General features: G+C 39.7%; 1 protein-coding gene and 1 non-coding gene across 4 annotated transcripts in view; one reads left to right on the top strand and one right to left on the bottom strand.

The window, feature by feature from the left end:
* Positions 1-938: 938 nt before the first annotated feature.
* The window catches only part of XPR1 (xenotropic and polytropic retrovirus receptor 1), a 192670-nt gene continuing 181392 nt past the window's right edge, over positions 939-12216 (bottom strand). For all 3 annotated transcript variants that reach the window (XM_007668955.2, XM_029081248.1, XM_029081249.1), the window contains 4 exons: positions 9338-9504; positions 6753-6892; positions 5417-5638; positions 939-3108 (listed from right to left, as the gene is read on the bottom strand). In XM_007668955.2, the coding sequence (XP_007667145.1) occupies positions 3048-3108; positions 5417-5638; positions 6753-6892; positions 9338-9504 (590 nt within the window). In that variant the 3' untranslated portion in view covers positions 939-3047. The remainder of the gene's footprint in view (positions 3109-5416; positions 5639-6752; positions 6893-9337; positions 9505-12216) is intronic.
* LOC114817541 lies at positions 8942-9079 on the top strand. The gene has a single exon (XR_003765404.1). It is a non-coding gene; the product is annotated as a small nucleolar RNA SNORA7 (small nucleolar RNA).

Here is a 12216-nt window from a genome sequence, read left to right as displayed (position 1 = left end):
ATAGAAAATAAATCACTTTTTGTTGCCTCAATCTTTCCATATGCATTAACTCCTGTGATACCACCCAACTATAAAATGAAAAAAAAATTCAGAAATATACATGGAAGCTATCTTTTCATTCTTTTGCCAGAGGGTACATTTTAATTGGCATTTTGAATTTGAATTTTCAAAATTGGCATTTGGAATCCTAAGTTTTCCAAAGGCCAGATAAAGCTAGAATTGTTATGCATATTATCAAATGAAGCCGTACCTTTCGTTGGGTTGCTGTTCCTTTTAATTCTTTAATTGTTGGAGAACTGACTTATCAAAATAAATTCTAGTGCTTAATCCCAATTTTCAGAGTAAGAGACTGATTAGATAACCCTGGGTTATGTTGGGTAAGGCTGGAGCAAGAAACCTCTTTCTTTGGGGATAGTTTTAGCTGTGAAAGGTAGGAAAATAACAATTATCCTTTCTTTTGAAGAAAAAATAAATGACAATCCATGGTGTATTATCAAATTACCTGCAACTCATAAAACTCCCTCTATTCCTTATACTGTATGTCCTTATCTGAAGACTAAAACTGTGAATTTTATGAACATTTAGCATCGTAGGCTAAGGAGCTTTAAAATACTTCATTCCAGAATAGAGCTTCAAATATGTCATTGATTACTTTATTATCTAGGTCAAACTATACAATTTTAAGTCAATGTGTAGTATGGGATTACTCAACAGCAACTGGATTCAGGCTCAAATTCCAGTTGACCCTGGCCACACACCAATACTATCTATCAGGTTCTATACAACTTGAACAGAAAATGACCAACCCTCAAACCCAGCTAACACCACTGTAGTAATCTGGCGTTTCCTGGGTAAACAGCAGTGAAACTATAGTTTGGGCAATCGAAGCCTGAGCACTACAACCCATTATCTGCCAAGGGGCGCTGGATTACTACCACTGACGATTAAAAACAACAAATGGTTTATTTAAATTAAAAAGAAGAAAAACATTAAAATGTCGAACCTCAGTTTTTCTGCATGAGAGGCATTCTTAGCAAACACAATAAGCAATAAAAACCTTATGGACAGAGAAGAAGAAGGAGAAAATTGTAGATACTTGAGCTGGGGCAAATTCAAAACATAGAAGGGTGTCACTCAAAATTAAAAAATAAAAAAAGATCCCCAACTATATGTTATGTGTCCATTTCCTGACTTAAACAGTAATAGTAACTGCCTATGTTTGTCTTCTGGTATTAATTGTCATATTGTGGGGTTCAGTTTTAGAACAACAAAGTAGGCAAAATTACAGTGACGGTGACCATGTGTTCTTTCAAATGGAGTTAGTGATAACAGCTGGCTCTTCCATTTGTGTGGATTTAAATTTTAAGCTGAAAACAATAGAAATGGCTTCCCTGCATGTACCCCACTGATTTAACCCTACATGTAGCATAGCTGGCCAGGAAGAGGGGCTGCCAATTATTATTCAGTATTATCTAAGCCATAAACCACCTAGTGAGGAAGGGGAGTTCATTCAGGTCTGGGCTAGGGGAACAAAACCCTTCTTACTTTACACTGGCACCACTATTAATTACTTTGGGGTAGGAGTGTTCCTTATCCCAGTTAATCCACATGGAATTATAGGTGGACTTTAGGTCTTATTCTGAGGGGGAAGAGATAAGCGAGAGAAATTTGAGAGGTTGGAATAAAAAGTAATGTCAGAGCAGGAATTTACACTTTCCAACAAATGCAGGCTCAGTAAACAAAGCACAGGCTCCCAATGGCCATCTCTTCATAACTCTTGGAATAAATGACAAAGACACCTCAGCAGCCAGTGCAATTAAAGGGACAAAGATTTTAACACCATCTATCACGTGCCCAAAAACGTGGCATTGCTCAGACTCCTATCTGCTTGAATTCTGGCTTGAGCAGGAACACACTGCAAGCCTTGGCTTCTAATCCAAATTTGAAAAGGCTCATGGTCCTAGGGCCCTAATGCCAAGCGTGCTCTGCTACACAATCTGCCTATTTCCCCAGTTCTGCATGAGACATAGGCAAACAGAGGCAATCTCCTTGTTTCTTTTAAAAAAAAATTCTCAGAATCTCCTGTACTATTTTCACCCAGATCATGGGAAATCTGATAGTGACTCTATCAAGACACCTTGGTAGAGGTGTGTTCGGGCTTCCAAAGCAGCAGCAACTAAAAATCAGAAATAGAAACTTTGGTTTAAGAGAAAGGAAAAGAAGAGAAAGTCAAACTGGTGCAAGTTGTCTGGTGAAAGAGGTATTGCAGGGCGGAACTCTCATGAAACCCTTCAGAGTAGATTCCCCCACCCTTTCTACTATTACCTTCATTGCACAGGACTCAAATCATTCTCTTATGGTTAGGTATCATAAATAATGTGAAAACTATATGCAACAAATATATCTTATTTCCCACCCACCGATACCTTCCCCAAAATAAGAAAAGTTACATCAAATTAAAAAGTCGCTTTGTGGATGAAGGTACTGCTCTAAATGCACTTTCCCGGCAAGTGCAGCCAGTGCCTTTGCGCTGAATATGAATGAAAGAAAGAAAGAAGGGAAGGAAGGAAGGAAAGAAAGGAAGAAAGAAAAAAAAAACCCAAATAAATCGACAAAGGAATTTAAAAACCCAGGTCCGGTTTCAACCAGTCAAAACCGGGGCCAAGCAGACGCTGATTAAATTTGGTACTGTCCCATCAGGGAGTCCTTGCTGCGTCTGTTCTTCATCTGGATAGGTTTCTATGTCCTTGATGTGATTGTAAACAATCATTAGGATACTTTGTTATTTTTCCTTAAACTGTCCTCTGATTGGCAAAATGAAGTAAATATTTATTTTAAAAATAGAAAATTAAAATTAAACCACAAGAAAAGAAAAGAAACACAGTGAGCTTGTTTGGAGTCCATAGGATCCGGTCCGGAAGAGCTCGGAAAGTGTGTTAAGTGTCTTCTCCTGTTTTCAGCTGGAAACGGTACCAGAGGTTGAGTTGGTTGGGGAAAGGGTGGTAGAGCAAGAAAACAGGGGATGTGGAACAAGGGATGTGGGAAATTCATGTGTTAGCTTCATCATCTGTGTCCTCAATCAACACCTTAGTGTCACGGGCCTTGGATCTGGGGGCAGAAAATTAAAAAAAAAAAATCAGTAAGTCCAGGGACTGAAAGACTATATCATCTTAACACATTTAGAATTTTTGGCAGATTCCCAAGTAGACATCTATTTTAGAAAGGTAATGTTTTTTCATATAGTTGATATTTGAAAAAGATCGCACATAGAGATGATCGAGGAGTAGGACCCTGTCTTATATTCCTGCCGTATGCTCTCAAGAGCCCAGCACGGTGCTCTACACATACAAGGTATTCAATAAATATTGGTGAATGAATGAGACAGCTTATGCTCTTTTTGCCAAACCTGCACCTGATTTTCTAGGGCAGACTATTACACGATTATGGTGCCCTCTACCGGTGAATTATGAAACAGGCTCTGCTTTTTAAAACACGAATGACAAAAATCCAACTATGCTAATAATAATAATAATAATGTTGGTATTTATTAAGAGCTTACTATGTGCAGAGCACTGTTCTAAGCGCTGGGGTAGATACAGGGCAATCAGGTTGACCCACCTGAGGCTCGCAGTCTTAATCCCCATTTTACAGATGAGGTAACTGAGGCACAGAGAAGTTAAGTGACTTGTCCACAGTCACCCAGCTGACAAGTGGCAGAGCCGGGATTCGAACCCATGACCTCTGACTCCCAAGCCCTTGCTCTTTCCACTTGGCCATGCTGCTTCTCTGCTAAACCAGCTTGCACAGTTTGAAGGAAATTCTTAGGCTCAGTTTGGAGCTCCTGACCTCCACCCCTACAGGTTCTTCAGTCATCTTCCTGGTCTCTTATCACTGTGCTCATAGAGTAGAATCACTTGTCAGTTCTAAAGAGACTCAACGTTCCTCATGGAGATACCAATGAAAAATCAAACAAAATAGTCCAAAATGGCAGATATATGGTATAATATATTCCTTTTGGAAGCCAACTTGATTTTCATTAGGTCTCCTATTTGATAAACACTGGCGTATGGGCTTATAACAATAACAATTATGGTATTTATTATGTGCCAGCCACTGTATAAAGCGCTGGGGTGGATAGGAACAAATTGGTTTGGGCTCAGTCCCTCTCCCAAGGGGCTCACACTCTTGACCCCCATTTTACAGATGAGGCAACTGAGTCACGAGAAGTTAAGTGACTTGCTCAAGGTCACACAGCAGATAAGCGGCAGAGCTGGGATTAGAAGCCTGATTGCCAGGCCTGTCCTCTATCCACTACATTATGCTGCTTCTCATTTATTTAAATGGTTATATGGAAGCTTGTTGCATTAACTAAAATTCTAGTGCAAAATAATAAAAAAAAGCATACTAAGGGCATCCATTCCATAAAGGACAGGGAGAGTGGCGCAAACCCTCTGACATTATTTTTGTTGAAAACTGTAACACCATCCCAAATCCTTTTTGTTGTTGGCAACCACGAAGAGAAGGGGAAGAGGAAACGGTAGGGCTAAGGTTGCCCACGGCCTGCGACATCTGTACCTGAAGTCCCAGAATGCTATGGACCTTAAATTAAGCATGTACTAATCATGTTCCAGCCTGGATGTGGAAATCTAAAAATTTCAATTGTGCAAAAGCAGCAGGTGGTTGGAGCAAGGTAGTCAAAAGAGTCTTAATTCTGGGATATTTGCGGAATGTTCTAAAATTGCCCAGAATAATCAATAAAAATTCGGGACTATTCTGGGTAGACTGAGTTGCATGGTCATCTTAGATTTTAGAACAACAAGGACTATGTAGAGATCTTTCAGGTGATAAAAGTAAACCTGCATTTTGAGTAAAGGAACCTCACATGCAATTCTCTGACTAAATTCTGGAATTCCCAAGCAAATTAACTCTTAATTTGTTTTATGGACTGGTGGGCTGCTTTCTGCCTCTCAGCTGTTTGTTTAGTACAGTAGTGTGCACAGTTGAGTGCTGAATACATGTTGTGTGCTGTGAGCATGCATTTCAGCTTTTAAAACACTAAAAGAGAGGTTTAGAAACAACTTGGATAAAACATTCAGGGTAAGTGAATTGGGCATCTTAAACCTGGCCCATTACTTAGGCTTCTCACACAGAAAAACATAAGGTAGGTACCATAAATTCTCACATGCAATTTACCATATCACAGAATCAATTATGCAGTCACGATACTAAGTCTATACCACTTTGGTTTGCTACTCCCATATATTAAGTTGACCAGCTTTGCGAACGGCTTCCCTCTACAGCTACGGAGGGAATCAAAGCCACTCTTGCTCAGCTCTGAAAATCTAGTTTAACAGCAAACCTTATTTTGGGCTTAATTCTGAGAGACTGAGGTCTCTAACACAGAAGTACTACATACTGAGAAGCCAGACGAGGACGGCGCAAGGCTAAACTCTGGTTACACTTCCAGGACTTGCTCTTTTGACGGTTCCGTACACCATCTTCCTGGTCCATCATTTGCTCGAGCAGGGTTTGATCATCTGCATTCAAGGGTGCCACAGAGATGTCCCGGACAGCACGGAATTCACCACAGTTGTTCAGATGCTCATTTTCCAGTCGGAAAAAATTCCATACAAACCGCCTTTACAGAGAGGGGTAGAGAGAAAAAGAAAATCAAGCTGGTTGTTAATATTAGTTTTGACTTCCAAAATAGTTCTCTATCACAAGCATCCAAGAAATCAATTACAGAGACTAGGAGATGCTGACGAGGAGGTTCTTGGACCCAAAAGTAAATAACGGGAGGCTAATAATTTAGAAACAAAACAGAAAGGGCAGAAAAAAATGCAGTAGTGGAAACAGGGTAGGAAGGAGAAAGAGTTCCAAAGCTCTCTGGAGGCACATAATTTAATGCTAATGCTGTTGGGATTCCTAGATTAAATAATATCCACTCCCATTGCTTACGAGAGGAAGAAAACCTGCTCCTGAAATACCAAGGAAGGGAAAGCATAAACTTTTACTTTCTACACATTTTCTTCTGGCCTTTCTTATAGACTGTTAGTTTCAGATAGAAAAGACGAGTGTTACACCAAATCCTGGGTGCTGAGCACTGAAATCCATTTCATCTTGGGATACCACTCTTTACAATGATACACTTTAGATTAAGGCATTCATTTTCCAAGAAGATGAGGTTGCTTTAGGAGGAAGAACTCAAGGCGGGACTGCCTCTCCAGTCCCTTTCCTCTTGGGTAGACTTGTCATTATATTAGCAGTTGACTGTGCTTTTTTTATTTTGAGACAGTCAGTTTTGCCTGGAAAATCTTCAGCTAACCCAAATGTTCTGTGATTAATTTTCAGAATTATACAAGGATATTCCCCCTAAATCCATCTGTGTATTTCTACTTTCTCTTTTCCCTTTTCCCGTACAATAAAGAGAATACAAGCAAAACAACTTAATTCAGACCAATTTCTTGATGCTAAAGGCCATTTTCCAATCTCAATGCAGATGAGAAACCTAATTAAGCACTGACGATTTTAGGTGTATGCTCTAGAGGTTTGATACTATTTTACCACTCTGAAGGGGTTTGTCAAAAAGCACAGATTCTGATTTTCAAAGCATATTCTTACTACTATCACTGTCATTTCATGGTTCTCCAACTAGCTCAAGATCCTTTCAAAATAAAGAAATTTCCATTTTCTATAAAATGAAATATCAACTTTTAAAAATGCGAAATTAGCCTTTTAGCTGGTTTACTTACCGAAACACCTCAAGGGGTGCAAAGACAGTAGAGATGATGTCCCCAGCATAAGGGAAAATATCCATGGTGGTGAGTGAAACTTGGATAGTCCAAGCAAAGCGAAGAATCACATCCTCTATGATAGCAGAATAGTAATAGGCCTGAAGAACAAGTACGACAAGGAAGTTTCAGTACGTGTGCCTGTCAAACCAACATAGAGAACTACTGTCTTCCCAGTATAACCTAAATACTCAACACAGATTATGGCCAGGGAACGTGTCTAACTGTACTTTCCCAAGCACTTAGTTCTGTGCTTCGCATACAGTAAGTGCTCAAAAAGTACCAATGACTGAGAGAAAGTATCCACCCCACTCTGTTATATTGTACTCTCCCAAGCATTTCACACAATTGAAAGTGTGAAAGTTGTACTTTCATATGTTATTGTCACTACCCCTGGTATTAATTCTTCAATTCTACTGGACTAGGAAAATTCAACCTTGCAAACTCTAGAAACAAGCTACAAATAAAATCCTTCTATTTTCTCTGCCCCAGGTGGAAAGCATTACATTTTCATAAACCACAAAAAATGGAAAAGGGAAGAGACACTCTGATTGTGAATGGCCTTGATGTTTAGGAGTCTGTCACTTTCCAATAACCATTTTGTCAATTCAGTAACAGATTTTTTTTCAGAACTTTTTTGAATTTACCCACTTTAGGATCTCTTGGTACTTAATTTTAAAACACTCTGAAGAAGGCTTTCATGTGACAATTCTAAAGGATTATTTTCAAGAGACCCTATAATCTTTTTTCAGTTTTTTATTATATATTTAATGAAAAAAGTGGATTCATATCTTCCTCCAACATTTTAAGATGCTAGATACATTTCTGTTTATGTGGCTAGGTCATGGCTATGTTGCCTATAATCTGAAAAACCTAGCTCATGATACTTTATAGCTTGCACTACCTGAGGGGAGACAGATCACACAAATCATCTGTGCTCAGATATTCCAAGTTTGATTTTATTGCAGAAGTGCAGGTGTGTTCTCTTCTGGTCCAGGGAAAATAATACTAATACTAATAGTTGTGGTATTAAGCACCAGGCAAAAAGAGCACTGCTTTGGAAATCTGGAGGTCTGAGTTGCAATCCTGGATCGGCCTGCTGTGGCACGGCTGTTGCGATGTGTTGCACCCCTGCCTGCCTACTTGCTCACGGCCCTCTGTGAACATGACTGCGGGGGGCCGAGAGTGTGGGAGGTGCTGTGCAAGCCAGAAGCCCTATCATCAAGTTCTCTGTGAGGTTTTTGGACCAGAAGGCTTAGAACTGAGCCTTAGCCATTGATCCGTCATCATTGCACATTTAGGCCCTTTTTCATTCAGCAGCCTGAAGACCCGAGGGGCAGTTTGTGAGCATTCTTCCATTAGAAGCCTGTGAAGTTGGGAGGTGGAGCACCTTTTCCACCAAAAAGGTGGAACACTTTTCGGGATGTCTTGAAATAAAAAATCATGGGCGAGTCTCAAGGTAAGCCATTTTGGGCAAATGAGAATCAATCCTATCCTCTCAAAGCACCAAGGATTCAATTTACCTATTGAGTTCTCAGTCCTTAACTTATTTTATATTTAGCAATTTATACTCACTTTCTCCTCTATTACCCTGAAAGTTTCTTGAACTAAGAGGCATCTTTTGCCTCTGCTGTATGTTTCAAACACTTAGTACAGTGCTTTGCCCCCAACAAGTGCTCAACCTATGCTCTTGATGGATGATGCTCTAGGGCATGTTACACTCTCACTGCTCCAATATTAAGTATTTTTTAGTGGCTCAAAACCACTCAGTAGCATTTATATGGCTGCTGCTTTCCTGCTATTGCTTTTAAAGGAGTGGTTTGCAAACCAATTCTTTTTGGGCTGCACTACTGGTTACTACCTTTTAATAAAGCTTCCCTTAGCCAAACGACCTCTTCAGAGGATAATTTAAAGAATGTAGTGATACCCTGAATAGGCACATAATTCGTACATGAACTCTGTAATTGTCAGCTTTTAAGTAAACTTCTTTAGTGTAGTAGAATTCACCTGCATTTTTGGAAAGACAGACCTAGGTCCTGGAATTGCTATCAATCTATTAATCCAAAGTATTTATTGGGCACCTCCTATAAGCAGAGCACTTGGGAGAGTACAAGACAAGTGGCAAAACCCCCCTTCCTCTGCCCATTTGTCCCCACCCAGGGTCACACCTGGAGAGTTTACAGTACTCTGCCAGTTTCGACTATGGGAGGGAGAGTCAAGCAGAGGCCTATCCATTTCAATCCTAGCTTGGGCAGTGGGTAGAGAGTGGAAGGCAATCTGCTACCAGTCAAAATTCCCGTGCTGGGCAAGAGCGGCGTGGGAGAGACTCGAGGGTGGAGATTCAAGTTTACTGCGTGGAAGGAGGCAACGGTAAACCACTTCCATAACTTTACCAAGACAACTCTAGGGATACACTCCCAGAACAATTGCAAATGGAGGTGGGGTGTTCTGGGAGAGATGGGTCAGAGTCGACTAGACCGCATAAGACAAACCAATCTGCCCAGATGAACCAAAATCTTACAAATCCAAAAATGTTGTGTACATACTTTCTGTGGATAGACAATCTCCTCTCGGAGGAAGGTGTTTTCACCAGCATTCTTGTCAAAGAGACCCCAGTCCATCTTTAGGTCCCAGATGAGGGTATAGCAGGAACTGATGAAATAGAAGATAATCCACAGGTAAAAGAACACTGTGGTGTCTGAGTGATTTTGATCTGAAAAAATAAAAGGGGGTTGGGGGGAGAGAGAAATTTTTATACTGCAACCAAACCAATTCTTCAATCACTCAAAATCGTTGATAAAAATCAACAAAATTAAACACGAGTTAAATAAGATTCATTTTTATGGTATTTGTTAAGCACTTTCTTTGTGTTTCAAGTACTGGGGTAAGGAACAAGTTTAAGAAATTTCCCTGCCAGACAGACAATAAGACACTTTTCAAGGGAAGGTCAAGGTAGAGAGACTTCAAGTTTAGGCTAAAAAGTTCTGAAAGACCAAATTTAGAAGAAAATGTAAATATATGAGAGAGCACTTTTTCATTGATTTGAAAATATTTTTCAAGCAAAGGAGGTGTCATTTTGTTTTGGCCCAACAGGTGGCGTTTCTGGTTAAATATTGGGGAAAAAAATCCACGCATGCAAGCAAGAGATTCACCCATACCACTGTTTACTCTTAGAAATTATAGATTGCTTCTATTTCAGGGCCTTATATCCTCCTTCTTCACAGAACCTGCTCTACTGTTTTGCAGGAAAGCAATTCCATTCGTAGTTTTAGATGATGCCAACAGAGAAAGGAAATGAACAAACTGGTAGGTGAAACTAAAATTCTTTGAACGGAGATGAAAGCCAGCTTAATTCTGAGGTCAAGCAGAGTGCTTTGAATTTCGAGAAGGAAAAAAGGTTCAGACTTGGCCACCGTTCCCTCTATTTTTGCAAATAGAGGACTAAATGTTATTTTCTTTTACCTTCTAGGCAAAGTACTTTTATGTTATCTTTTTGTAACACTAGATTATACAACTGAACCCATTAATAATAATAATAATAATAATGTTGGTATTTGTTAAGTGCTTATTATATGCAGAGCACTGTTCTAAGCGCTGGGGTAGATACAGGGTAAACAGGTTGTCCCACATGAGGCTCACAGTCTTAATCCCCATTTTACAGATGAGGTAACTGAGGCACAGAGAAGTGAAGTGACTTGCCCACAGTCACACAGCTGACAAGCGGCGGAGCCGGGATTCGAAACCATGACCTCTGACTCCCAAGCCCGTGTTCTTTCCACTGAGCCATGCTGCTTCTCATATCCTGCTATTAAGCATTACATAGTGAAGGTAACGATTAATCGCTCAATTGTGGGAACTATCGCCATTACTTAATATGTATGCTCAATGGGTAAATGACCATGAACTCATTCCCAAAAGCCTACAGCAAATTACAAATACCGGGTTTAATGATAGACGTAAAGCCCAGGCTTCTAAATGTGTTGCTCTAACAAACCACAGAATCCTGAAAAAAGCCACATTATAAATAAGGCAGTATTTCAATCATGTATTATTCACATCTTTTTCTGTTAATGTATATTTTACACAGGAAGCAGTGTGGCCTAGTGGAAAGATCACAGGCCTGGGAGTCAGAGGACCTAGATTCTAATCCCTGCTCTACCACTTGCCTCCTGCGAGGCCTTGTGTAAGACACTTCACTTCACGGTGCCTCATTTAACCCATCTGTAAAACAGAGATTAAATCCTCCTCGGATTTAGACTATGAGCCCCACATGAGACAGGGACTATGTCCAACCTGATTAAATTATATCTTCCCCAGTATTTAGTACTGTGCCTGACACAAAGAAAGCACTTATCACACAGCATTTAAAAAATCTGAGATAAATGTAATGTATTCACCTAACTACACAAATTAAAATAACTGTAGTTAAAAACAGGACAGAGGTTAATTATGTTGTCATTTGATAGGAAAGAAAGAATAGGGGAAAACATTTTCAAGTTTCTCCCATTTCCACAAGTAGTCCCTCCCTCCAAATAACCCTAGTAAAGTCGCTCATATCATAATGGCCTCAATGAAGCCCCAATTTAAAAGGCTCAACTAAAACACCTTCCTTTCTAACACAATTCAATTTTACGCCTGGACATATTGTAGGTTTATTGATTCTTGTGAATGAATCCTGGAATTAGTTGAGCAACACCCCCCTATAATTATCAGTGTTGCCCCAATGAAAATAAAACCCTACTGCTTCAATATAGACTTTGCAGAAGCAATTTTGAATCAAAGCAGACTCAGTATCTACGCTTAGTGAGGATGAAGGGTGATTTGAAATGATGCCAGATAAATACATCTAAGGTCAACAAAAGTAATATTTCCCCTGTGAGTACTGGTGAGATTTCAAGGCTTCATACTGTCTAAAAGCTGAAATTTTCCAGATTTGCTTAGATAGGGTAATTGAGTACAAATTATTTTCAAAAGGAACTATGGAAAAAAGGGAGTGGAAATGCAATTTAAAAATTCTTGTCCTGTTAACAATCAAGGTAAATGCAATGTGCTAATTTCCAGTTATTCATTCTGCTTCAAGAGTGTTCTCCATCCCTGGAGAATCATTTTTTATTAGGCACTTTTGCTCTACCCTTCCCTCTTTCCTATGACCATATTACTAAGCTACCCCCATCAAAAAGACACCCCCATCAACCCCCCACACCCCCCAAGAAAACCAAAAGTACTGATTTCACAAAATTTTGTTCCAGAAAACTCATATTTCAGGGCTCAAAATATCTTAAATATACCTTCCAAGCACTTCAGTCAAAATGTTGTCCATGTCCTTTCCTTGCTCATTAGTTTTCCTTGCCCTTATTTGTCCTCCCTTCCCCTGGATGCTGGAGGCTGATTCTTGTCCTTCCTTAGCTGCCTTCATTGATATTCT

The sequence above is a fragment of the Ornithorhynchus anatinus genome, chromosome 16 (genome assembly GCF_004115215.2).
Source record: "Ornithorhynchus anatinus isolate Pmale09 chromosome 16, mOrnAna1.pri.v4, whole genome shotgun sequence".
Taxonomy (NCBI): Eukaryota; Metazoa; Chordata; class Mammalia; order Monotremata; family Ornithorhynchidae; genus Ornithorhynchus; species Ornithorhynchus anatinus.
This window is presented reverse-complemented; position numbering and strand designations above follow the sequence as displayed.